Genomic DNA, 25,439 nt, shown 5'->3' on the forward strand with positions numbered 1-25,439 from the left:
TTTAAAGCGCGTCTCTGGTTGCGTCCATCCAGGATTTCAAGAATTAATCCCCCTCCAAGAGCAAATATTGCACCTGGGCTAAGATTCAACCGGAAAGTGGTTCAGTCAGCAAGAAAAGTATTACCTAAGGAAGACCAGGTCCTCAATGAACAGGTCTACAATGTCATCCTCATATGCTTTCCAAAGGCAACAGACTTACATAGAACAGGATGGTTACTAAAGGAGCTTTATTCTAAAGCTCTTCTTCTCTCTTCTCCTTCCTAGGGTTTCAAGCATCCAGCCCGATAAGAAGCTAAACACAGAAGAGCTGTTTATGAAAAAGAGAGTTTACAAAGCAAGTCTCTATAAACAGATGCCATTATAAAGGATTGCCAGACATTCTGAGCAATGTATTAATCACAGTCACTGAGCTTTTTATGTGTGGTTCTCCACCAATGCCTCGCTTGCTCTTTAGGAGCATCGTAAGCTACTACACCTCCCATCCTTCATGCACTTACAAAACGAGTGAAGCACAACATTCAAGAAAACACTTCAACAGAGATTTTAATCCGTTTAGCTTTACTGTTTGTGACTGTCCCAAGAATAGCTTTCTTCTCCCCATGATGTTGTAAGTCACATCAAGACCAACAGTGTGTTACTTTTGCTTTGCAATCTGCATAAGCAGCTGGAGCTTTCCTCTGGGCTGCCTCTGTTAATTTAATTAAAAGGACCTCATGAGACCCTCTTCACTTACCAGCCCAAAGTGCCTCCTCTGCAGGCAATCTTGTGCTCACAGGTCAGGTTTGCTTTATGCAAAGTCACTGGTGAATGAATGTAGTTGCCCAGGCACACAAATAAATGAGCACAGAGGCAGCGTTCCTCAGCTCTTTCCTTATTTTCAAAATTCCTGCAATGTTTTATTAAATAGGATTTATCTGGGCAGCTTAATCACTGCTCTGGCAAACACAAACTCACCTGCCCTACAATGCAGAGATTCACGTGTGCTTGAGGTGCTGTTTGTTGAAGTAAGGAAGAGGCTTCAACAAATGAATCCGCCAAATTAACACGCTATATTCAGTCTCACAGTGCAAAAAGAGAAAGCTAGCTTTCTGAAGTGCTTATGCTGCTGTCGCTGGAGCCCTCCAGGAGAGAAATGAGCATTACAACCTCTGCTTCTCTGAAGGCCTGAGAGATGAGGGCACACATCTCCTGAACTGCTTGGAGGCAGTTTCTCCACAGTTCACACTTTCAATATGTGGAGAAATGGCCCCGTGCTACTGCCAGCCACAGGAAGGGCAGCTGCACCATCAGCACAGACAGCATGACAGCACCTCTGCACAGCAGGTACCTTCATTTTCTCTTCTTCCATCTGCAGGTTGAACCACGAGTGGGCAACAGAATTAATTAAAAAATACTCAGGTAAAATAAAAAAACTGAAAGTGGAAGTTCACAGAAACCACAGTCCTAAGGAATTTCAATTTAAAATGCTTAAGGTTTTAGCTAGGCTAGCCATTATCACTGCTTCAGCATTGAATTTTATTAACCTACTTCGTAACAGCACAAACAGGCAAAACAAAGCCCTTTGTGCAAGAATCTATGTGCACGACGTAGAAAATAGAAGTCTGATAGTCTAAGTTATAAAAGTCCTAAACCCATTCTGATCCCCTCCCATCAGAGCCTGCAGAGTTATTATGCTACCCTAATCTCCCAATAATCTTTCATTACGCTGACTTGCCATTCAGCAGTCTGTTTTTCTGCAGCAACCCAAGGTCACCTGGGTTCTCTATAGGTACCTTTTGAGAAGCACTTTCTGCCACAGCAACAGGCAGAAGGAAAAAACAGTCTCCAAAAGTGTCTCAAAGTGCCAGTGTGGGTTTTCTCCTTTTTGCTGCGGTTCCCACGTCCAACAGCTGGTCACAGAGCTTCTTGTCTCAGCAGAAAGAGGAGAGCAGTCAGTTAAGGTTCATGGCTGTATATGGAAATTTGTTCCATTAACAAAAACAGCTGAAGGCTTTGTTTCATTACTCTGAAGTAGCAACCAGAGCTTTATTCATAAGGGTTTCGTGTTTTTAGAAACGGGCATTTCCTATCACTGCCTTAAAAACCCAGTAAGGTAGCAGTTCAGGTGCCACAGGATATAAAGCCTTCTGTTCTCAGCTGTATCTGAAATACAGTAACTTATCCAAAACACCCAACAAATCCATCTGTCAAGGACAGGGGCACTTGTTTAACATGGTGAGACCTCCTTCAAGTCTCGGGCAGTGCTCCTGAGACAGGGCAAGGCAAGGCTGCATCTGCAGGTCATCCAGCTTGCTGCTAAGAGCATTATCCTCCTTCCCCCTCTATACCAAATCCCACAGTGCAGCTGAACCCAAACCTACAATACACCAAGAAAACAAAACAAAGATGTTTCCAGTTCCCACTCTTGGCTCATTCAGAACAAAAATCTCACACACGAACACAGACATCAATGAATCAGAGCAGTGTGGGGTTTTAAAAGCGGAACATGGGTTTATTTACAATCAAGTTCTTATGGGCAGCTGAATAAATAAAAAGTTTGCCCAGTATACTCTAGTTCCCTCTACAGAAGGTGCCTGAACAAAAGGCTGGGTTAGAGAGATGCCTGTTAGAGCAGCTGCCCCAAAACCCAGCCCCTCCAAACAACACGCTTCCTTAGTAAAACACAATCAGGAAAGATGAAAATAAAGTGCAAATAAAAAGGCAATACGACGCTGGTGGCTTGTCTAGAGGCCCAGACCATGTGGAAAGGTTTGGCTGGATGCAATTGTACCAGGTAGCTCGCAGCCAGCCACACTGTGGTTTTTGGATGCGTAAACGGGGACAGGAAGATTCTGCTCCACAGCACAGAGAGGGCTTCAGCACACACAGGAATATTGCACGTCTGCTGAAGAAGCGGGTCAGTGGCCTGGAATGGCCAGCACCAACAGAATGCATTTGGGATTGAACCCCACTGACCCTGTGTTCTACTGACAGCCTCCAGCAGAGGACGGATGAACCGAAAAGGGGACCAAGCATCTATGTTCAGGTACTGAAGTCACAGTATGACTACATTCCTCATCACAGCAGCACAGCAGAAGCTGAACTTCTCTCTCCTCAAACCCAGTAACCAAATTGACTGTGGAGTAAAAAGATTAAAAATCTCTTATTTTGTGATACCCCGACTGTTGAAGGGCATTTTAACAAAAGGGTGCGTGCAGAAGTCCCGAAGAATGGACAATCTCCATCAAAAACTGATACAAGGAGTTTGCGTGACAGCACTGGAGAACCAGTCAGGATCAGAGCAGCTCTGCATTGAGTTGGTAACTCAGCAGCAGAGCTGCCAGAACCATTGGAAATTCTCTACAAAAGCTTTTCCAGCACTTCAGACTGCCCAGGACCTGTCCACATTTCGGGATCTTCTCACTCCACGCCTAAACCAGGCCATAAGAACAGAACACAGGAGACAGAGCATGCATTAAGTCAGCATACGCTGTAACTTCTTTCCAACATTTCCAACTCAGAAGTGCTGTAGATACATTTGTGTGATAGGGTATTTGGCACAGCTGCCTGGTGAGGAATCCCGCGTATCTTCAGCTCCATTGGTGCATAGATACTGCATGTAAAGGCATGACTAAGTAGCATTCTCCATCCAGAACAGCTAATCCCTTGCTGAGTCCGAGTGCCACAGCGTGGTTACGGCCATAAGAAGTCTCTGACTCAGGTTCCTTCTCCATTGCTTTAGAACTTTCCTCCAGAAAGCGAAGCCCACGCGCTTGTTAATACTCCCGCTCAGGATGGATCTGGGCCGGGGTCTCCATTCTGTTCAGCCACGGACCAGCACCACCACACACAGAGGCACGGGAGCTCTGCCTCTCACCCTCCATCCAGTCAAAATTCAGACCACAGGACAGCCTTGTTTCCTTTGTCCACACTGACCACGTGGGCACCCGCTGGGGACCACGCGACTGCATTGATAGAAGAACTGAAATGGAAGCCAGGTGTAAGTTTAAAGGAAAAAAAAAACACTGAATTCCACAACAGCATTTCATAAGAAAATAATACAGTATCCTGACTATGATAGAACAAGGACTTTCATTCTCAGCTCCTAGGAGAGTCCTGCTTTTAATAAGCTTAAGAGAGATACTGCTTCTTCAGAATATATTAAATATATTCTTATGAGAATCGTATGTCAGTTTCGGAACAATAGTAAACGTAGTCTTTGGTCATCTAGACAACAATGCCACGAATACATAAAGAATCTGCATATAAAAATTCTCACACACCAACTCAAACAGTAAAGCTCTACAACCACAAGTCTTTCTCATTTATATTCACAAGCCAGGTCCTGCTTCAGATGGAATGGGCAGCTTTTCCTCACCTGTGATGCTTGGCAAGAGTTCTCTCCAACTTCCCAGTGAGTACATTCCACACATAGAGGGCACCATCAGCTGAACCAGCAGCCACATAGTTACCATCAGGACTATGAGATCAGAGAAGGAGTTGAAGGCACAGAACAAATTTTCTTCACGTCAGCAATTTATCAGCACAATCATCATTCCACATTCAGCTTCCTTCCTAAGCAAGTAACTTGGTATTACATCATTTAAAAAAATCTCTGTTACCATTTGTTAGCAATAACAAGCAAATGAATTCATAAATCAGGAAGCTTCCAAAACAGTTCATCAACATTTACAGGTGCACTGTCTTGACCAAGAGGTAACTGGACAAATCAAACTCTGCCCCAAGTTTTTCCAGCTGTAAATGAAGATGGTGCAGCCAAGCATCATGAATCACTCGTTTCTGAGGATAAGAATTAATCAGACAGTATCTTCCCTGTATCTGATCTTACCTGAACACAACTCTTGTCCAGTCAGAGCCACATTTGAATCCCTGGGCACTGAAAAGATAGAATCAGATAACTGAAACTTCGTTTATAAGATTGATCTCAAGATTCTTAATAAAGAGCACAGTGAGGGTTCTGGATGGCTCGGAATAAGCTCCAGCACCCCTTTATCACAATTTCTGTTCTTCATACACCAACCCCTCAGACACATCTGAAGTAGCCCTTTCCCTTACGCCAAGGAGTTCTAAACCAATGCACCTCCTTTAGAGAAGCAAATGAAAAGATTTGCCATAACAGATTTTTGCTGTTAGACTGCAGAGAAACTTGCTATTCAAGTGAAAAAATGTAGGTGACTTCTTTCGCTGTGGAGATGCTGAAAAAAGTCTAACATTGAGAGCTACCAGCAAGCCTGACTACTGAAATTCATAGTGTTCTTGTGGAGGGCACACTCACCTGAATGTCTGCTTGACAGCACCAACCCGCAGGTCAATGATCTTCAGTAGATCATCACGGGAACAGGTCAAAAGCTCTGTTCGCTCCGAGTTCAAGTCCAGAGCTGTGATTCTCCCAAGCAGCTCCAGTTCTTTTACTATGCTTTCAGTCCTAGGAAAAGATGGGAAGACAGTAGGGGAAAAAAGAAAAAAAAAAAAGAGTAAGTAAAACAGGGTCTGGAAGCCAAACCACTGCATCCAAACTTTTACTTGTCCCAGTGTGAAAGAGGAGGAGACAAAGGATTACTGGTTTATTCTCACATTTTGAGTCTTCCTCCAGCAAGATTCCACTTGGTAGAAAACACAACCAGCCAACAGTCAGACACTACCTTACACCCAACCCTATCCTCTGGAAAACTAAATAATGTCTAGAAAGCAAACTAATGACCAATGCAAAATATTTACGATGAAACAGACTGCCTTTTCAGGAAAAAAAAAAACCAAACAACAATCCAAAACCACATATAGAGCCCCAAGCCCTCCCCTCTCAACCAATAGTGAAAACAGTAATAAAAGGCACTTTCACTTTCATCAGCTCTCAGAGACTCAGAACAGTCTCTTCAGCTTCTACACTAAGGAAGAAAAGCAACCCAGAGTTCAGAATATACTTGGACAACAATTTTATAATCATCCCTACTGTGTGTAAGCCCTCCCACAAGTTTTACCTGATATCCCAGAAACGGATTTTCTTATCAAAATGTCCACTCATTACACATTGCTCAGTGCATACGATGTCATTGCAGCTAGATCCTGCAAACACTGTTTTTATACCTAAAAAAAGGATAAATCAGTGTTGAGGCACTGAACTTCATACAATCTGATGGAAAGGGAATCAGATAATAATCACTATGCCATACACACACCCTGAACATAGCAGCTGCACAGTGCTGGGCCCATGGAGTGCCACAGGGCAAACTGTCTTAGTATAATCCCGAATTAAGTCTTTAACCTCTTTGCCCTTCTCAATCTCCTTTGCTAGATCTAATATCTCTTTAAACGTTCCTAGGACAGCTGCTTTACTTCCTATTTAGGAAGCTATAATTTGCCACTGCTAAACATGAAACTGCCAACATGACCTATGTTCATGGCTCAGATATCAAAGCAATCCTGATTTTTCTCTCAGTGCAAGAAGAGCCATCAGTTGAAGAGCAGACCAAGAAAAACGTTTATCCCAAAGAAGAACCAAAACTCGAGCATCTCCTTCATTTGTGATGTTGAAATCTGGCACATTTCCAAGACACAATTCCATCCACCTCCAGGTTAAAAACACTCTGAGCTGGCTCCACGCTTTTAGTGGAAGACAAAAATATCCACAGCATGGACTGATAAACAAAGAAAGCTCATAGAACACAGCTGCTGTGAATGTAATAGCATTAACAGTGCTTCCTGCATACATGATTTCTTATTTCAGGTAACAAACAGAAGGAATCTGATTACTTGAACAACAACGGAAAATAGCACTGCCACCGGTTTTTGCTTTTTAAGACTAGCAAGAAGATCTGCCTTATGTAAGGCTCCCATTTACACCCAGTAGGAGCACAGAACATGGATGAAAGAAGTGAAGCTTCCTTACAAACTTTGCTACGGAGGTCCCAGAGCTTGAGGGTCCGGTCGTGGCTTCCTGAAACAATGCGTGCGTTGTCCAGCAAGAACTTGGCAGACAGAACCTTACCACTGTGACCTGTCAAAGTGTGCTGAGGAGAAGAGATTCACATTGGCAAAGTGCACAGTTCTATTTGATTTCTTTTCTTATAGCTTACTGGTTCTATTCATCAACTTCACAAAGAATCTTAAAAAATAATTTACACGTCTACTGCCTTGCTTGAATTTTCTTTTCTTCCCCCCCATCTGTGACATTTAAACAGTGATCAACACTGTGTTGGTTTTCAGCACCACTGAGCTCAGCCTGAAGCCCTGAGACATGGGTCACCTTTGGCTGCAGGGTCTCCAGCTACCAGGGAATCTGTGAGCTCCCTTATTCCAGCATGCCCACTCTTCAGGGGTAGGTGGCAACTGCTCTCCAGCCTTGCAGGAGAAACGAGGAAAGGGAAAGCATACTAAAAATGGTTTCTATAACAATCTTCTCTCAAGGATACAGCAGGATATACCTCATCTCAACTGTTGTTATACCCTCAAGCCTGAAAGCTGAGACAACCAAAGGTTTCAGAAACACTCCCTACAGCAGATTCCATAACTGCTTTTGTTTTCATCCAGCACAGAGGAAGGCTCAGGGGGCTGAAGAACATGAGCTGCATTCACTTCCAATTGCTGAATATTTACATGCCAAATCACAAAACAAATAGTGAGTGACTGAAGCAAGAACTGTGGGGGGAAAAAAAGCCACAAGAGAAATGCCTGGTATATCGATTTTGTTGTTGTTGTTTTAAAAACTCAGAGTATACTACAACTTCTTGTATTAGACCTGATTTCTGCACATTGACAACTACCCAGTGAAGGATAATGTGACTGCAGGTTATACTTGACATGTGAAATGCTAGGAGATTCAAAACCTAAGTAGCATCTTCCTAAAAAAATTGATAAAAATGTCGACAGGAATGATAATAAACAAAACTTTACAGAAAGCTGATAAGAGACTATTTTTTTCCCAGAGGTAAATTGTTCCTTAAAACCTGAGATAAACTGTTGGATAAGAATCTGAGTACAAAGGAGGTGGGAAGAAGGAAGGGATCTTTTGAAAGATAGAGAATAGCTTCACAAATCCTTCAGTTTGCTGCCTTTAGCAGCAAGGTCTAAGACTGCTTTTCAAGAATGTTACCTCTGACTTAAACAAACCACCCACAAAAACAACAAACCAACCCTCTGCTGCAACCCCTCTTCAGCTGTCTTCTCTTTAGATGGAGGCTAAAGCATTAAAGTGGCTCTTCAAGAACCATAAGAAACATTTGAGTTTCCACAGAGAGGGATGTAATACACAACTTTGCAAAGATGTGGTAACTGGAGTTTCCTGCAAGGCTGTGCAGAGACCAATATTAGATTTTAGGTTTTGCTGAAGAGCCTCTTTAATTTTAAGAGAAATAAACATCTGTTTAACAAAAGGAATTGTTGACTGCCTGTAAATGCACAACAGCAAAGATCACACTGCCTCTATAAGACACAAAGGTGGAAATGGAGGACAAAGCTATCCCAACCATCAGGAGACTCACCCGTAATCGATTGTCATCAACCGTCCAGATTCTGCTGGCAAAGTCATTTGAAGCTGCTAAGAGGTAAGAACCCTGTAAACACAAGTTTAGTTTAAAACTACTTCTGCTAGTCAACATGAAAATTAAGCTCAAATCATTGCCAATTAGTGATTAGAGCCGTATTAGTGCTATCATGCCAAGGGAAAACAAAAGGATAAAATAACTAAAACCTGGTAGCGTATAACAGCATGGAAAGCCAGTGTGACAGCTTTCAGAAAGGCCGTGGCCTTTTCTTCTCAGCAAAAGGTGACAGTGATTGGTGGAATCATGACTATAGGTAAAAGGAATAACAATAACCAGACAGCAAATACCTCCTTTCTTCCCCTTCTGCCCACCACTACTGCAGCGAGGATCTGAACTCGTGTGCCCTCACCTATTCCTTTCACCTATCTTTTGCACATGAAAAAAGCCCTGCATCATCTACCTTAAGTATTCCTCAAAGTGGAATTGGTTATTATACTTCTAATGTTTCAAGATTCCAAGAGCTAAATCTGTTCAAGGACAGGTAGATGGGTTTGTTCACGACTGTAGGCTTAGTGCTTTTCCAAGTCATCCACAACAGGGAGAGATCTATCCTTAAAGACCTGTGCAGCTCAAACAATTCCCTGAAGCTAAAGAAGAGTCCTTAAGGCCCACTGGCATCTCACCCCAGGCAGATGTCACCTCAAGTGTGTTCATCTTGACATACATAACCTCACAACTAGTTTATCCTGCAGATTAACAACCCCTGCAAATCTCATCAGCTGGTTGACGTCCAAAGGGACGATGGCTTTGGGTGTGTGTCAGGAAAGTTCAGCATGCAGAATCAGTGGGTGGAAAAAATGACTTCAGCTTTGGTCTTATTCTGCAGCAAAACACTGGGTTATGGAAGAGGTCTCAGCAGAAAAGTCAGATCACATGTCCAGGTATAACAAGCCGAAACCCCAACTCCTTTGAGCAGGTCTGTGGGATGCTGATCACAGTCATGTCTCCAAAACTTCGGGTTAACATGAACTGAAAGCATCACATGCTGTCAGCAAACACTCCCACAGTCACACCATTGCTGTGCCATGACTGGGGAGAAACTGCTGGGAGAAGAGGCCATAGAAGAGCAAGTCTCGGGACAATCAGACCTTTTACTATTCATCACAGACCTCAACAAAGCACTCGTGAAAATAAAAGCTTCACAAAAATAAAGCCCCAGTGTATTTTCCTCTTTTGTGCTGCTGTGTCAGCTTTAGTGGGAAGCTGAAGATTAATGTCTCATATTAGACAAAGCCTGATGCATTTTAGTTTTATTATAATAGCCCCATACTGGCCAATGTCTGAGCTGCTTATAATCTGAACTGCAAAGTCAAGATGAGAATTACACCAACTGCAGCTTCTGTACAATTTTTTTTTTAACTATTTGCAGTTACTCTCCTAAGCATGAACTCCTATCTTAGGTAAATTCTCAAAGCATCAGAATGGAAGGTGACAGCAGAGCATAACATAAATCAATTAGCTTATTTCCAATTACAAACAGTGGATATTGCACAGATACTCACAGCACTATCAAACTCTATGCTTGTAATCCCAGCATTACTACCAGAGAGGGAACCTTTGGGCTCACACCTATCTGCACAGAGAAAGACGAACAAAACTTAAGCAATGGATTAGAACAGAAGCTGACACAAAGTGAACTATAATATGAGTTTATTTAATACCCCACGTTATCCCAAAGCAAAAACATTTACCTCCCAAGACTTCCCAGAGCTTAACCCTGCGGTCCATGCCTCCTGTTGCCAGTAACCGGGAGCCAGGGCTGAACTGCACCGCATTCACCTCCCCGTCATGTGCATCCTGGGGGAGCAAGAAGAAACAGAACAGCTACCAAAATGCACAGATCCAAAAAGCACTGATTAGAAAGCGACAGAGCTTCAAGGGTTACACCACAGCTGAAGCTTTTTTCAGCAGTACATAGCTGAAATCTCTGCTGTGGCTGATTGTGTACAAACAGAGCAAAAAATGCTGATTCTTACTAAAAAACCCAAAGGCATTTGAAGGAGAACACCAGCAAGGACTCAACAGTGACAGTACACTGCCAAGAACTTGACAGAGCTTACACAGACTGAACTTACAAAGCAGAGGCTTTTATTTTAAGTTATACCAGAATAAAATAAGGAAAGGACAGAAAACATTAAGAGGTGACACACTGCAGAAGGAAATCAACCTCTTATTTCTCTGTCTAGAGCCAGCAGTGGAACATAATCCAACCAGCTTATGCAACCACTAAACACACGAGTCAGGTTTGGCCTTGGAAAGCCTGCTTAAAAACAGCATAACAAAGTATGTTCATTTACAGTATCAGTGGCAATGCAGCTTCATATCAGCAGTTAAGTACTAACAGCACAGCTGCAGCTTGGAACAGCCCTCCTCTCACTGAAAGCTTGGGTTTATGCCATTGTTCCTATTAGCAGGACCAGCAATAACTCTGCTTTTGCACAGAGTAATGTTTGAAGGTTGAGCTGCCTGCTTAACTGTGATTCTTAACCTTTAAAAATCTATGAGGATTCTAGTATTAGGATCTCTTTTTTTTCCTTGTCAATTTTACAGATTCACACTACTTCACACTAGTTATTTCCCACACTAAGGAGTATCATGTCCTTAACTCATTTGCTGCATTCTTTTCCTCTCCCCTGCACCCCACCCAAGTATTTTCACTAAGTGCTCTTTTGAAATCAGCTTTCAGGAAGATTTTCTGCTAGAACTTGTTGTTGGTCTGTCAGCTCATACTTAGAGGTCATTACACTTCAAGTCTGGTCTTCCTGGAAGTGCTGAAGAAACACTAAATGAAGCTAGCCAAAATCTTTGCCCAGCAGCTATATCCCACTGTGCTGGCTGACACAACAACCTTCTCCTCCCATTTCAGCTTTTTCTATTCAAATCTACAAAGAGAGGCATGGATCCCTGTTTGGAGTAACAACCTCCCAGCATCCGCCAAATTTCTGGCACGGAGTCCCTGCCTTCATTTTAGGAATGCTTTGCACTGCTCCACTGAATCTAGATATGTGTGAGGTTCCACCATGGTTCCAAACACAGGAGCTGAAATACAACACAGATCATCTCCAGAAGGCACATATAAACTCCCACGCATGAAGCAGGGAGTTCTTCCTTCCAATACTGCACTGCTAACCAAGCATCACCTCCACTCAGCCACTGTGATAGGCTTGCTACTGCAACTGTTCCTACTGCAGCAAAGTGGGAATTGGAATAGGACAGCATTCCCTGTGTTTCTAAGAGTGAGGGTCAGCATAACTTACTCTGGTTTGTCCCCTGTGTGGGGCTGACTGGCTATGCCACTCTAGGAAGTTCAGATGACATCAGAGGAAATTCATGGAAAGGTGAAACAGGAGGCTCTTGAGCATCTCAGTCATACATAGCTTTGCAATGTCCTACATATTAAAGTGTTAATCATAAGTAATTTTGTCAATCAACTGGACTTGCTGTATACAGCCAGTGGTGCAGGGAGGCTTTTATCATGTACTGTAGCCACAAACACCTCCTGATAAGTGCCCTATTCAAGCCAGCTCCAGGCTGTCACTTATGTTACTGAAGCTGAGAATGAGATCACAGCCTAACTACTCCTCTTCCACCCTATGACCTCCATTAGAGAAAGCAACAGGCACACCAGGAACACACAAGCCTCCACACTACAGTAACTCTCTATATGACCCCTCTTCTTGCGGATTAAAATAATCATTTTGTATCCATGGAGAAAGCAATTGATGGATTGCCTGAGAAAGTTCAAGAGAAGCATCCAAAAAATTGCTCTGTGAAACAATTTACCACAGTACCTTTCATTTCAGAAGGCAATGCCCAGCTCAGAAGTTTAAGTTCAGCCTTGTGAGGCCAAAGCAACACATAAAGGAGGTCTCAGCTTGAAAACTTTAGATCACGCACAACCAATGAAGGCACACCACTACCATGAGCTCCTCTCAACCAGCTCTGTTGGATGACATTCAGCACCAAAACCCCCTTCACTGTGGAGAGCTGGCACTGAATTAATCCCAAACTGTCAGCAATCTCTTTCTCAGTCATAGCTCTATTATGGCATGACAGAACAAAGACCGCTGGGAGCCAAAAAGGTAATGGTGTGCAATTTCCCAGTGCCATCAGACCTTTTACTAAGTGTCATCATCGACCTCAGAAAAACAGACATCAAACATATGCAGAACAGAACCACACCTGGGAGAATGCTGGCTTTGAAAAGCGCTTGGGCTAAATTAAATAGGATGAACCAGGCTGCCAAGAATTTCTTCTTGTTTGGCAAAGTCAGTGACAGTGGTTTCAAGAGACCAGTATCCAAGATGCAGATAGGATTCGCTTCCTCCAAAGATACTACAAGGGATGGTAAAAATGGTAATTCCTTCTATACTTACAAAGACACATATGGCAGTAGTGGGCACTCTCACTTCTTTACTGGCACCTGGATGTGGCTCTGCATTATCCTGAGGAGCAGGGAACGAGGACAAAGAACGCCTCCTGATATGAAACACAGTAAAAAGATTTTACAAACAGAAAGGAATGCTTTCTCCTGAGTCCATCCAGATCTGTACATGTCACTTAACTACACTGTATAGTGATAAAACAATAGGGTTTTTATTTTCTTTTATCCAGTCTTTCAAAAATGACATTTATTGTACAGTACTACATCACTTATGGCTTCTGATATCTCATAGTATGCCAGATATTTTACCAGATCTGATTACTGACCTCATTTTGAAGCAGTCATCTTTTTCTATTAGGAAATAAACATGGCAATGACTGCAGCCAAGTTTAGCAGAAAAGACTGCAACTCCATCATTCTGTCTAGGGAGACTGAGCAACACACCAGCACTACATTCCAGACACCAAAACGCTCCATTCCAAAGCTCAAACAACACCATCTAAGCAAAGACCATCCACCTAATGTAGGGCTTGACTTACAAAGGCTGGTTCTACTCTTGTTACCAAGCACAAAGCCTAGAGGCTCACTTTAAAATAGCTCTAATAAAGGAACTAAGTGGAAAGTAAGAGCAACACCCATATATTCTCCCCACAAAGAGGAGTTCATTGTATCTCTAACAGGAGATAATTCCTAGCCAGTAATATTGATAACTGACATCTAATCAGGATAATGCAGCTTGGTTCCATGTTAACTTGACGGAATACATTTACATGCTGGACTAAGAGGGATAATGTTTTCACCTGGCAGCATCGGAAGACTGATGTCCCAAAAGGGGAGACTCAGACAGACTGGAGGGAAAGGTCAGAGGTCAGCACACGGCAAGATGGAAGAAACAGGAAGTTGAGGAGAACAAAAAAAGAAAAAAAAAAAGGCAGAAGCTAGAAGAAAGGCTGAAAATATTTGTTTGTATTCCTTGCATCACCAAGATTTTTTTGTATACATTGAAACCAATACAAAAAACAAAGAGGAGCAAGTGTTCTAACCTACCCAAAGATATTAGTGATAGAGTCCAGAAGGCCTCCAGCTGGCTGGGAGAGTCGCTTACTGAAGGAGGGGAGGACAGGTTTAAATCTTGTGAAGAGCTTCTCCATATAAAGATCAACATAAACACAGTTCATAGCAGCAAGTATCTGGAAAGACTCCCTCCCCACAGACCCAGTCCCAAGGCAGAAAATCCCAAAGGCAGGCAGCAGTACAAAAGTCACCAGTAACTACAAATCAGAGCATCACTTGTGAGTGGAGTTTCTTCATTTTCCCCTCAACGTCCACCCCATGAATTACTGGGTTCAGACATAACAATTTACCAAGTCTGTAGTTTCAATAACATTATCCATGCTCTCATCATTATCTCTTACTTTCCACTCACTGCTAGTTTAGAGAAAAAAAAAAAAAAGCATTTAATCTAGGTGAAGAGATTTTTGGTATTTCAATAGAATTCCAAAGCCTGGATACTTGTAAAGTCATGCTGGTGTCTTCATACAGAGAATGGACAGCTGGCACTGCAGTACTTACCTTATAGTCTATTCTTATTTTTAAATCTTACTTTTTAACATTATAGATATTTAGACACTAGTTTTGCTTTGTTAAAACAACAAAGGAAAAACACAGCCAGAACACAATGATAGAGAACACAGTATGTAATGAGTTCCCTTCTGCTGTGGTGGAAGCATGGAACTGCATTCCAGATAAACAAGAGTGAAAATCAGAAGCAATACTTCAACATTGTTCCTTTAATTGTTCTAAATCTCTTATACCCCTTGTTCTTCTCCAAGAATATGGAAAGGAAGATGTCTCAGGCTACACACCTGGGTGTTCGGCTGACAGCTCGCACTGGAGATGTCTCCTCAGCTGTGTCAGAGGTTTCATCTGCAAGCACTTCAATGTCATCATCCCTGCTAAAGTGAGAGAACAGAACACACCTCCTTTTCAGCCAGCAGTGCCTTCAGGAGAGACCACCTTCTCAAGTATTTGAACAGAAGGGATGATACTGTTCTAGGATCCACCAATGCCTGATCCAAACCCCACTTAGCTTCACTGAGCTGCAGTGTCACAAAGGCAGATGAAGGTAACACAAACACTATCTGGCTGCATCTGCCAGAGACAATACTATCAACAACGTAAGAAAACAATTATGTGCAATATCTACATTTAAATGTTCTCTTTTAAACTGCCAGTTATACTCTTCTGTGACAATTTTTTTCCTCCATGGTGATGTTGATAGCACTCTTTCCAGATTCTCTTTACTACAATATAACATTTCAGCTCGCAGCCCAATATACACTGTAACGACCCACAAGGGTTTGAACTTTGTCTCTTCATCCACACCAAATTGAATTTCATGATTTTTATACTGTTTGAACTTCAAATGCTGCTCCAGTAAGCACAAGGGATGTTTTGGGCCACTCTGTTACACCTACATTCAGTGTAACTGAATATAAAGGTGAGGTTACAATATAAATGCCATAAAAATAATCCAGCTAAGATGTTCAGCACGTGCTGACAAGTTATCATGGGCTCTGACAGTCTAGCAGTCCTCCTTCAAAGCACTGCTGATTTTGCAGGACAAGCTATTTTTAAACACAGTGTCAACTTGATGACACATGACTAATTAGGGTGCTAAAACCCAGCATTTAACTACAAACCAATGTCTGCCATCAAACAAGACTATTTCAGCTGCAAAAGAGCTGAAGAGGACAGGCTTTGTTTTAACTCCTCAGCAGCTCAAAACAAAGGATTTATGAAGCACTGAGATCATCACCACCACAACAGGAAGTGAAGCACTCACTCAGGCTGTTGAGCTACCTCTGAGCTCAGCTCTGAAATAGGAAGGTCTCACTTAGGGAAGTGGAATTAGCTTTGCAGGAAAAGCAGCCACAGGCATGTGCATTTCTTTTCTCCATGCAACACTATTTACTGTAGAATGTAATGCTTAAGTTGTGTGTGTGTTTACATCAAATAATGACTGTGGTACTGGCCACTGCTCTGGGACACAGAGGTTAGTGATAATCTTATCAGAGGGACCCGCAGCTCAACAAGCTAAGGGAATGGATGCATTTAAACATTTCTGAATAAGCTCCAAACCCAACTGTGCTATCTTAGCTATATTGTTGATTACAGTTTCAAATTTCCCTCCAATTACTGCAAGTTCTTTCATATTCTCTACATACACGCTCTTCCTACCCTAGATTTTTGCCTGGGCCCTTTTCCATTGCTTCTATCATGTGCAAGGACACACAGCACAGAGCTCTAAGGTGATTCCAATATGCTGCAAAGAGAATCAAGAAGCCTGCACATTGCTCTGGCACTGAGTTCTGAAGACTGTCTCAGCTGTAACCAATGGCTGTCCACTGAGTGTAGTTTTGCTAGATCTGACTAACCTAAGTGCTAATAACCTCATCAACCTGGCACAAAACACACATCGCCAGCTGCACACTTTAGCCAGCTGATGAAAGACCATCCAGGAATAAGCAGTGAATGCAGTGAATATCCACGTGCTGCTGGCTGATGCAAAGGACAAGAGACTCAACATGATCATTTCTGGCCTGCTGGGAGAACTAAGTCCACATTTTTCTGGATTGTTTTCTGCAGTAGAAATTTACTACAGTACAGAGGAAGCCCATAAATTAAGACTGCTTACGGTTCAACAGGCAGGGGTTCTTTGGCAGCTTCTGCTAGCTCCTTTTGCAGCCTGGCTTGTCGCCTCCTAAGAAAAGAAAAACATGATTAATGAAAAACAACAAACAGCCTTCTTTAATCTTATTTCAAAGATTATCATATGCAGGTTTGATGGATTTCACAATATTAAAACATCACACCACTGGCAGTCTTACAGCACACCAGCCTTTTGTGGCCCATAGGAATGCAGATTTGCTCAGAGCAAATACTTGAAAGAACTTAAAAAGTGGTGTTAATAAAGATAATACAAAACCACCACATACTATATGGTTTGTCTTAAAGGCCTTAGCATTCAAATATTATCAGCTGAAAAGTAAACAGAGGCAATTCAGATGAACAATTATTTGTTTTTACACAGTTGACTCTCACAGCATCTTCTCTTTACAGCAGGATGTAAAGAAACATTTTAATTGGTTGTATAAAAGAGATAAAACTGTGTGTATTATCAGAATGCAAGTTGAACAAATTTCCAAATCTAGTACTAACAAAAGGAGTGTGATTTATGACTGTTAGGCCATGGTTCCCTGTTGTTCAAGACTGAAAAAAAAACATGTTTTATTCATTTAAGAGACTGAAATGCCTTCACAAAGCATTTGCCTGTGTTGGCCAGAGAAAGGAACGCAAACTTCTGGACTATCATTGCATTGTGCAAGAATTCACAGGCCTCAAAGATTAAATTGAATTGAATATTGTTTTATTCTGCATACACAATTATTTATGAACATACTGGGAAATAATTTCTATTTGATAAACTATCTCACCTCGAATCCTTTTCATTTTCTGCATTCAAACGATTGGCTTCCTGTGCTTTCTCTGCCATCCAACGTGAGACCAGCTCCTGGTTATCTTCAGTTGTTTTCCTCAGTTTCTCCTCCAAGGCATTGAAGGTGATCTGGAGAGCATCATATTCATCTTTCAGTGTCTGATTAGCTCGCTCAAGATCTTGTAGCTTGCTGCGTAGTTCCTGGCATTCTGTTTCCAGTTCAGAGATTTTTTGCAAATACTCTGCAATCCTGGAAGGACAACAAAACATAAAACAATGAGAATCTCCTCTCAAATCTGTACTTTTATATATATATATATACATATATATATATATATATATATATATATATAATATTTATATATAATATTTATATATAATATTTATATATAATATTTATATTATATATATATATATATGTTATTATTATTATTATTATATATTATTATTATTATTATTACAATGCAGAAAGGAACCATTCTTAGCCCATTGTAAGGTTCCTGGAGAGTATCATAACAAATAACCCAACTAGAATTCTCCATCTCAAAACAATCACACAGAAGAAACTGTTCCTACTCACTTTGCTTCATTCATCTGCATCTCTTTGTCCTTCTGCTGCATTTGGTTATTCAGATCAATTACAGACTGGGCCAACTATGGAGAGGAGAAAACCACATTACTGAATAGCAGGGTTGTCAGTTGGACAACATATGCTGAGCAGCTCTCACTGAGAGCACAGACCAATCTACAAGCATGAGGAGTATCTTTCACGTCTTCTATCTGCTTTCTATACCTATTTGTTTGTTGCTTCTACAAACAAAGCTACTGATGGAGTCTCTGCAGAACACAAAAAATAAGAGGGGCAGAGGCCAACACCAATGAACTCTGTTATCAACTCCCAGGTACCCAGCCAACAAACCCCACAGGGTACAGAGCCTCAGCTGCCCCTGGGAGGAAGACTGAGCTTTGAGAAGCTGGGCAGATTGCTTAGGATACTGTGCTGAGTGAGAAGCAGGAATTTGTAGTGCTTTGTATAGTCAACGCACGTTTCCTGTAGAAAGCTGCCTACTCTTTGAAAAGCTCATGATTACAGACGTGGGAGCTCCTTTACAGTTCCAATGAAGTGTGGCCAAAGGAGCATAACTTTCTCCAGGTCGCTCCCATCTCCCTGTAAAAGGCTGCAGTAACTGTCAGGTACTACCTCCCAGACCTACTCTTTCCTCTGCTGTGATTCTGAACACCCAAATCTGTTGGCAGAGCCCTTGTGTTTTCCTATCCAAAGAAAAAAAATCCAAAAAACAATGAAGAAAAAAAATAAAAAAACCTGCCCAACTCATTACTTATGGAATTCCCAGGTCCCCTACTGCATTTACATGGTAGAAACAACGATCCCTTCCTTTGCAGTCTAACACCAAAGCACTTCCAACCTCGGCTTGCACTTGTTTTGTCCACTCTTACCTAGCAGTGCTCCTGCAAAGCAAAAGAGCCAAATGGAACTACCTACTCCCACCTATTCTCTCACTCTTTGCTCACTGAAAATCTTTCAGTATAGAGCCAGTGCTCATTTGCAGCTCTAAGCTAGATTAGTTCCTTCCTCCTCTAATAACTACAGTTTGTGAAATACAAAATTAAGCTCTTCTTAAAAACAACACTATGCTGATAATGAATCCTCGTATTTCCTGGCTGTCAGTTTGAACAACCAGCCATCTCCAAATTTTTTTAATCATGAATATGAAATGCTTAAAAAGACTGCATGTGAAATGATGAAAAAAAGACAAATGATCTCAGTAAAATTAATGTCACATTCATGCAGGGCTATGTTTGAAGCATACAGAGCACAAGAGCACTTTCCAACCTCTCCACGTTTCTTATGTAGCTCAGTCAGCTCCTCTTGATGCTTTATCTTCAGCTGTGCCAGTTCCTGCAACTGAGCATCATTCCATGTGCCATCGTGTCCTGGACTGGAGTAAGAGAGGAAGAAGGTCACAAACTAGAATCCAGCTGCTCTCATGCTTTTGACCAGTCAGTTTCAGGACACCATCTCCCTCTGATATCCTATACCACATAAGAGATACAGTCCATTCATTGCTAAGCAAACCACAGCTAACTTCACCACATGTCACTCCTCACCAGTATTATATAGTATTGAAAAATCAGATTTCCTGAGGGCTTGATTTACCTTTTTTTTTTTTTTTTTTTTTTGCACATTTCTAAAATAGACTTAAAACCCAAATGAAAGACAGCATTTAAGAGACGTAGATCCACAAGCCAGGGAACCTGGATCTCTTCCCAGTCTCTTGGGTTTACCATCCCAGGTTTAAAAAGTCCCTTCTTCACTGCCCCAGCTACGTTCTGGCCTGTGGCAAACAGGAGGTTTCTTTTAACTTCTATTTGAACGTGCACATCCAACCTCCAAAACAGCTACAACTGTAATGCATGTAGGATAGGAACAACAACTGTAATGAATATAGGATAGAAACGCAGATAGGAACAGAAGTTAGCTTTTTAAAGGCATATATATGTAATAAATATACACACACACACAGATTCCATGCAACTAATTTGTTGTTAGAAACAACTACTTGTTTCTCATTCCAATTAGACATATGCATACAGTATTGAGTCATGTAGCAAGAAGAGTTTCAACAGGCACTGCAATTCTGACAGCAGTAGCTAATTCTGAGCTAATGAGCAGCCCTTTCTTCAGTCAAGCCAAGAGGAAAAGCCAGCAGTCCCTGCCTGCTGGCATTTATGTGCTCTCCAGACAATGGATACACTACCAGCAAATTGGTTTGCAGTGCATTCAGGTGCCAACAGAATAAATAGCATGAGTGCTATTCCTGTATTAGAAGGGAGTTTCTGATAAAATCCTGCTAAAAGCAGGCAGATGATAAGGCTTTTGTTTCTTAAGCATAGGAAACACATTCGGATTGCACTTCACACTTATGTTTTGCTCCGCTCTGCCCAGGTATCTGCCCTGGTATCACTGAACCTCCAGACTCCAAGCTGTCCCCTTCTGCACTGCAATACTTTGTTGCCTTCATCCAACTTTCAAATGACAGTCTTAAGAGTCAGACCACAATCATTAGGTAGTAACAGAACCAGCAGCTCAGCCTGGTCCACCTTCACGGGTGGAGCCTATGACAAACTGCCTTCTGCCCAGAACTTGGCCTGATCTTTCTCCATCAATTAACATAAACACATAGTATCATAGAATGGCCTGGGTTGAAAAGGCCCACAGTGCTCATCCAGTTCCAACCCCCTGCTATGTGCAGGGTCACCAACCAGCAGCCCAGGCTGCCCAGAGCCACATCCAGCCTGGCCTTGAATGCCTGCAGGGATGGGGCATCCACAGCCTCCTTGGGCAACCTGTTCCAGTGCCTCACCACCCTCTGGGTGAAAAACTTCCTCCTAATATCCAACCTAAACCTCCCCTGTCTCAGTTTAAAACCATTCCCCTTGTCCTATCACTATCCACCCTCATAAATAGCCGTTCCTCCCCGTTTATATGCTCCTTTCAAGTATTGGAAGGCCACAATGAGGTCTCCCCGGAGCCTTCTCTTCTCCAAGCTAAACAATTCCTCAACCTTTCCTTATAGGAGAGGTGCTCCAGCCCTCTGTGACAGTAAGTTTCTCATACTTTAAATTTTATTTTAGTTAAACCAACTCCCCACTTTACTCAGCTGTCAGTTACTGTCATAACCTAGAAGACACTTGTATAACACATCAATCCACGGTTTGGGTTACAGCAGGCAGGGCAGACAGCTGAACAACAAAGTAATCACAAATACCTGATCTCATGTCTGCTCTGCACGTCATACTTCTCTGCTTGCAGCTTATCAGCCAGCACTGCGTGGAGGTCCGACTTCTCTAGCAGCTTGTTATCTAAAAGAACAATTAAGAAAACTAACCAAAGAGCAATACCAGATTCTTTACCATCTAAACAAGGTAGAACACGCCATAAGCCTGTAGCACAATGAGGCGTGCTGCTGGGGCACTACTCAACTCCAACACCAGCCCCTCGTTGGTTCAGCAGCTGTATCGAGATCTGAGAAACATAAGCTGGCAGTGCAAAGTCCAAACACCTCACAGCTCCGATCTGACGGCAAAGAGAAGAGCTGGGCAATCACTGCACGCAACATAAGGCTGTGCTGTGCGTGAGGGCGCTGACAGATGCAACTACTTATTCTTCCGATAAAACAATACAAAAAAAAAAAAGCTAAAAAACAAAACAACGCACAACTTTTCCCCGCTGGGAAACCCCCTCACAGCTCGGAATTGAGATAAGCGAGCCCCCCAACCCCGCCATTTCCCACAGGAACCCCCGAGGCCCAGGGCCCGCGGCAGGCGCTCACACTGCGCCACGATCTCCTCGAAGGCCTGCCGCTGCAGCCGGTCCCGCCGCCGCAGCTCCGCCGCGATGTGCCGCTTCCATGGGGGGAAGCCGGCGGCGCGCAGCCCCGACGCCATCTCCGCGGCGGGAAAGGGCGCCTAGAGGAGCGGCGCCCGCGATGAGCGGCCCGGGGGAGCGGCGGGCGGCCGGGCTCCCCAGGGAGCGGGAGGCGCCCGTTCTCAGCCCGCGGTGGGCCGAGAGCCCGCCTCTCACAGCCGAGGCTCCCCCGGCCCGGCCCGCAGCCGCCGCCCCACGCCCTCCATGGCGCCGCGGCCGCGCTCCGTCAGGGGTCCTCGCGGCTCGGCGGCGCACCGCAATCGCGACAGAGGCTGTCCGCGGCGCTGCCTGACGCAGCCCAACCGCTTCCGGCGCCGCCGACCCGCAGCACTGCCTCTAACTCGCGGCGGGCAGCGCTACAAACGCTGAGTCGGCCGCCATAGGCGCGCGGGTGGCACCCCGCTGAGGAGAGGGGACCTCGTGCGGCGCCATTTTGCGCGCCCACCCATGAGGCGGGCCGCGCGCTGCCGCCATCTTGAGAGCGGCGCGGGGTCACGGCATCCACCCCGCGCCGCCATTTTGGGAAGGGGCCCTCAGCAGAGGCGCATGCGCATCAGTTGGGGGGCTGTGTGAGGAGAGCGCGGCTGTGGTGGCGCGGGGCTGGGAATTCACGCGGGGCCTCACGTTGTGCCAGAGAAGGGACAGGGTTGGATAATAGGAACTATTCCTTCTCAGAAAGAGCACTGAGGCACTGCACGGCTGCACAGGGAGTGGGGCAGTCACCTGGAGGTGCTCAGAGCTGTGGAAATGTGGCACTGAGGGACGTGGGCAGTGGGCACGGTGGGGTGGGCTGGTGCCCAAGAAGGATGACCCCAAAAGCTGCACTTTGGGGATGAAATTGCTTTGGAAGACAGCAAAAACAACGGACAGCCTTTGCTGTGGCAGCACAGCCTGTTGGCTCTGGCCAAAGTGATAACGCACAAATCTTGCTTCGTAGCTTCGCTTTTAACTGCTTCGTGTCTCTGGTAACGTGTTAGGTAACCTCGTTATTGTAACTTCATTTGAAGCCGGGCAGCCTTCATCAAGCTTTTTGTCTTGCACGACGCTAAATTGCTTTATTTTTCTTCTTAAATAAATGAATGAAGATGAAATTATTGAATTGTAACAAAATCAAACGGATGATTCACCAGGTTATTACACCGGAGGAGAGAGCGGTGCTGGCTGAGTTAATAATAGCTCGTGCACAGCTCTGTCCTACTGAGAACACGATACAGAAAGTTGTGTGTGTTCTCTGCACAGCCAAGTGTGAGCACACAGCCTATTTTCCCCTCTGTTTATAAATGATAAAATCAAATTAGATGTTGAAAAATTTCTTGTAATTGCAGGCTTAAGTCTTAGTGCCGCTGATGGAATTACTGGACTCCTGACAGGCGGTGCTGAGAAATTCATCCGTTCCCATCTTCCATCCATTTTAATCCTCTGCAGAGAAAGAGGAAACCAAGCGTGAAAAGTTGAGAAGAGAGAAGAAAAAAATACAAAACAACGGGGATCAGACTCAGTTACTCCTTTCTCGAGGCTTTTACTTTGGCCTTAATATATAATCAGCCCCAAAATCTTTTCAATTTACCTTTGAATTGCCAGCCACCTGCTTTTATTCAGCCTCCCCAACAAAAGTCCTTCAGCTCATCTCTGAGAGTTGTCTCTTCTCACTGAAACTGTGAGAGAAAGTAATTGCCCACTATTTCTTTCAGCAACATACAATAGGGAAAGGAATCGGTGTGAGCAGAAATGGCATCCAAAAATGAAAAGTCCTCAAGCATTACATAAGTTATTGGAAACACTGTATTGGCGTAAAATAATGGCTAGACTGCTTTAAGGGAAGGATTTAAATAGTCATCTGCCTATGTCTGAATCTTGGAAAAATCACAACATGCAAAGGATATCTCCTTTCTGTTATCTATGATTACAGAATCACTGTGGGCAAGACATCCTGATTTTTACAGTACCTGCTAGCACCACTTTTCCCACTACAAAGTTCCTTTCTTCTTAAATTCAGCCTTAGCCTCTGGAAAATCTTTCCAATAACAACACATCTCTGCTCCTTGTCATCCTAATATTGCTGCCCTTCTCTGTCAGCAAGGGTTGCAGGAACACACAGGGTAAAACACCTGGTTCAGGCTAAAAGTGGCTCCTCACAGCCAACTTGTTCTAACATCTAATTCACATATAAAAATCGAAGAAAATTAACAAAGCTCATGATTTTCAAAAAACTCATTCTGTGTTCAAAAGTAAAAATAATACCTCCAAGGACAGTATGTTGTATCCTGTATTCATACGGGCTGAAACTTTGTGTCCCATACAAAGCATACTGTGGGACTGGTACTTAAACATCCATGCAAAGGAGAAAAAATCCTCTTCAACAGACACAAAATAGATGGATGGAAACACAGGGAGGGCATTTCAGATTTTAAAGGCTGCGAAGGAAGAGATACTCACACAGGACACACATACCTAAATGTAGCCTAATGCTGCGTTATATCATCCAGAAAGTGCCACTACAAATGAAAGCGTTATGCTACGCTCTGAGCGTAAGAAGAATTTCACTTGCAGTCTTTGCTCTTGGCCCTTTGTGTAAGTGCAGCACTCCTGGAAGATACCGTCTATTTTGGGAGAGTTTCTGAACCCATTTCTGTTTCTGATGGCAATCTGCTGACATGCACACAGCAATTTTGCATGGAGGTGTTGCACACTGAGGACTGCAAGTATGAGAGAGCAGCTTTCTAGTCCAAAACTCTCTTGACAACCAGGGTGCTGTTCAAAAGCAATAAATGCAAAGTACTGCACCTCAGGCAGGAGGAACTCAGCAGACAGAGGCAGAGAGATCTGTAGGAAAACATCTGAGGTTTGTATTGGTTTAGCAGCCCAACAGAAGTCAGACGTGGCATGCTATCATGAAAAAAACAAACCGCGTGACAAAGAGATAAGCAGGACCATCATCAGCATGAGACATGAAATGATTCCTCCCTCCACTTCGATCAGCAAAAGCAAGGTTTCTGATGATTTCTCCAGCTTTAGCCATCACATTTCAGGAATGATGTGAAAAATCTAGAGTGACCAAAGTATGACCCAGAGGAAAGATGTAAACAGTTGGGATCGCTTGCTCTAAAGAGAAGGCTGATGGGAAACATGAGAGTGGAGTACAAATATGAGGTGTCAGAAAATGAAGACAAGTGATCTGCTTGTTCATGGGGGTCAGGGCTAGACTGAAAGGTCTTAAAATCACCACAAATGCACATCAGAGATTGGGAAAGACTATGCTCAAGAAGCATACTGCCTGAGGAAGATGGGAAGCTCTCGTGCTGGAGCTATGTCAGGCCAGTTAAACGTTTCTCTATGAGAATTTTGTAGGCTACTCTTTGCTGGTATGGTGAACAGCCATCGTGACCTCCCAATGTCTTTGCAGCCTAAATTGTCAGGGGTTCTGTGCTGCGATGGCCACGATGTGATTTCTTACCTACTCCTGACGCTCAGAGGCTGAAACAGATCTTTGCACAGAGGTGAGTGAAACAGCTTCTGACCGAAGACTTTAGACTAGTTGTGAGGTCAGACTGAAGCTTGCTGCTCTGA

General features: G+C 43.3%; 1 protein-coding gene and 2 non-coding genes across 6 annotated transcripts; all 3 read right to left on the bottom strand.

The window, feature by feature from the left end:
- Positions 1-2,445: 2,445 nt before the first annotated feature.
- On the bottom strand, positions 2,446-22,099 carry ATG16L1 (autophagy related 16 like 1). 4 transcript variants are annotated; one of them, XM_090147002.1, is made up of 19 exons: positions 21,778-22,099; positions 21,214-21,307; positions 19,278-19,383; positions 18,003-18,076; positions 17,421-17,672; positions 16,622-16,687; positions 14,790-14,876; positions 13,972-14,028; positions 13,725-13,772; positions 12,917-13,019; positions 10,232-10,337; positions 10,043-10,113; positions 8,478-8,549; positions 6,887-7,007; positions 5,979-6,084; positions 5,276-5,425; positions 4,829-4,876; positions 4,358-4,459; positions 2,446-3,961 (listed from the first exon to the last, which is right to left on the bottom strand). In XM_090147002.1, the coding sequence occupies exons 1-19, from the start codon at positions 21,890-21,892 to the stop codon at positions 3,868-3,870; spliced, it is 1,872 nt and encodes a 623-aa protein (XP_090003128.1). In that variant the 5' UTR covers positions 21,893-22,099; the 3' UTR covers positions 2,446-3,867. The 4 variants fall into 4 exon arrangements, with proteins under 4 accessions (XP_090003128.1, XP_090003127.1, XP_031460837.1 ...); XM_090147001.1 differs by having other exon boundaries at positions 14,790-14,879; XM_031604977.2 differs by lacking the exon at positions 13,725-13,772 and having other exon boundaries at positions 21,778-22,098.
- LOC116236408 (small Cajal body-specific RNA 6) lies at positions 9,389-9,650 on the bottom strand. Its single transcript, XR_004168545.2, has one exon.
- LOC116236407 (small Cajal body-specific RNA 6) lies at positions 12,407-12,680 on the bottom strand. The gene has a single exon (XR_004168544.1).
- Positions 22,100-25,439: the final 3,340 nt, after the last annotated feature.

The sequence above is a fragment of the Phasianus colchicus genome, chromosome 10, assembly GCF_987193195.1.
Source record: "Phasianus colchicus chromosome 10, bPhaCol1.hap1.1, whole genome shotgun sequence".
Taxonomy (NCBI): Eukaryota; Metazoa; Chordata; class Aves; order Galliformes; family Phasianidae; genus Phasianus; species Phasianus colchicus.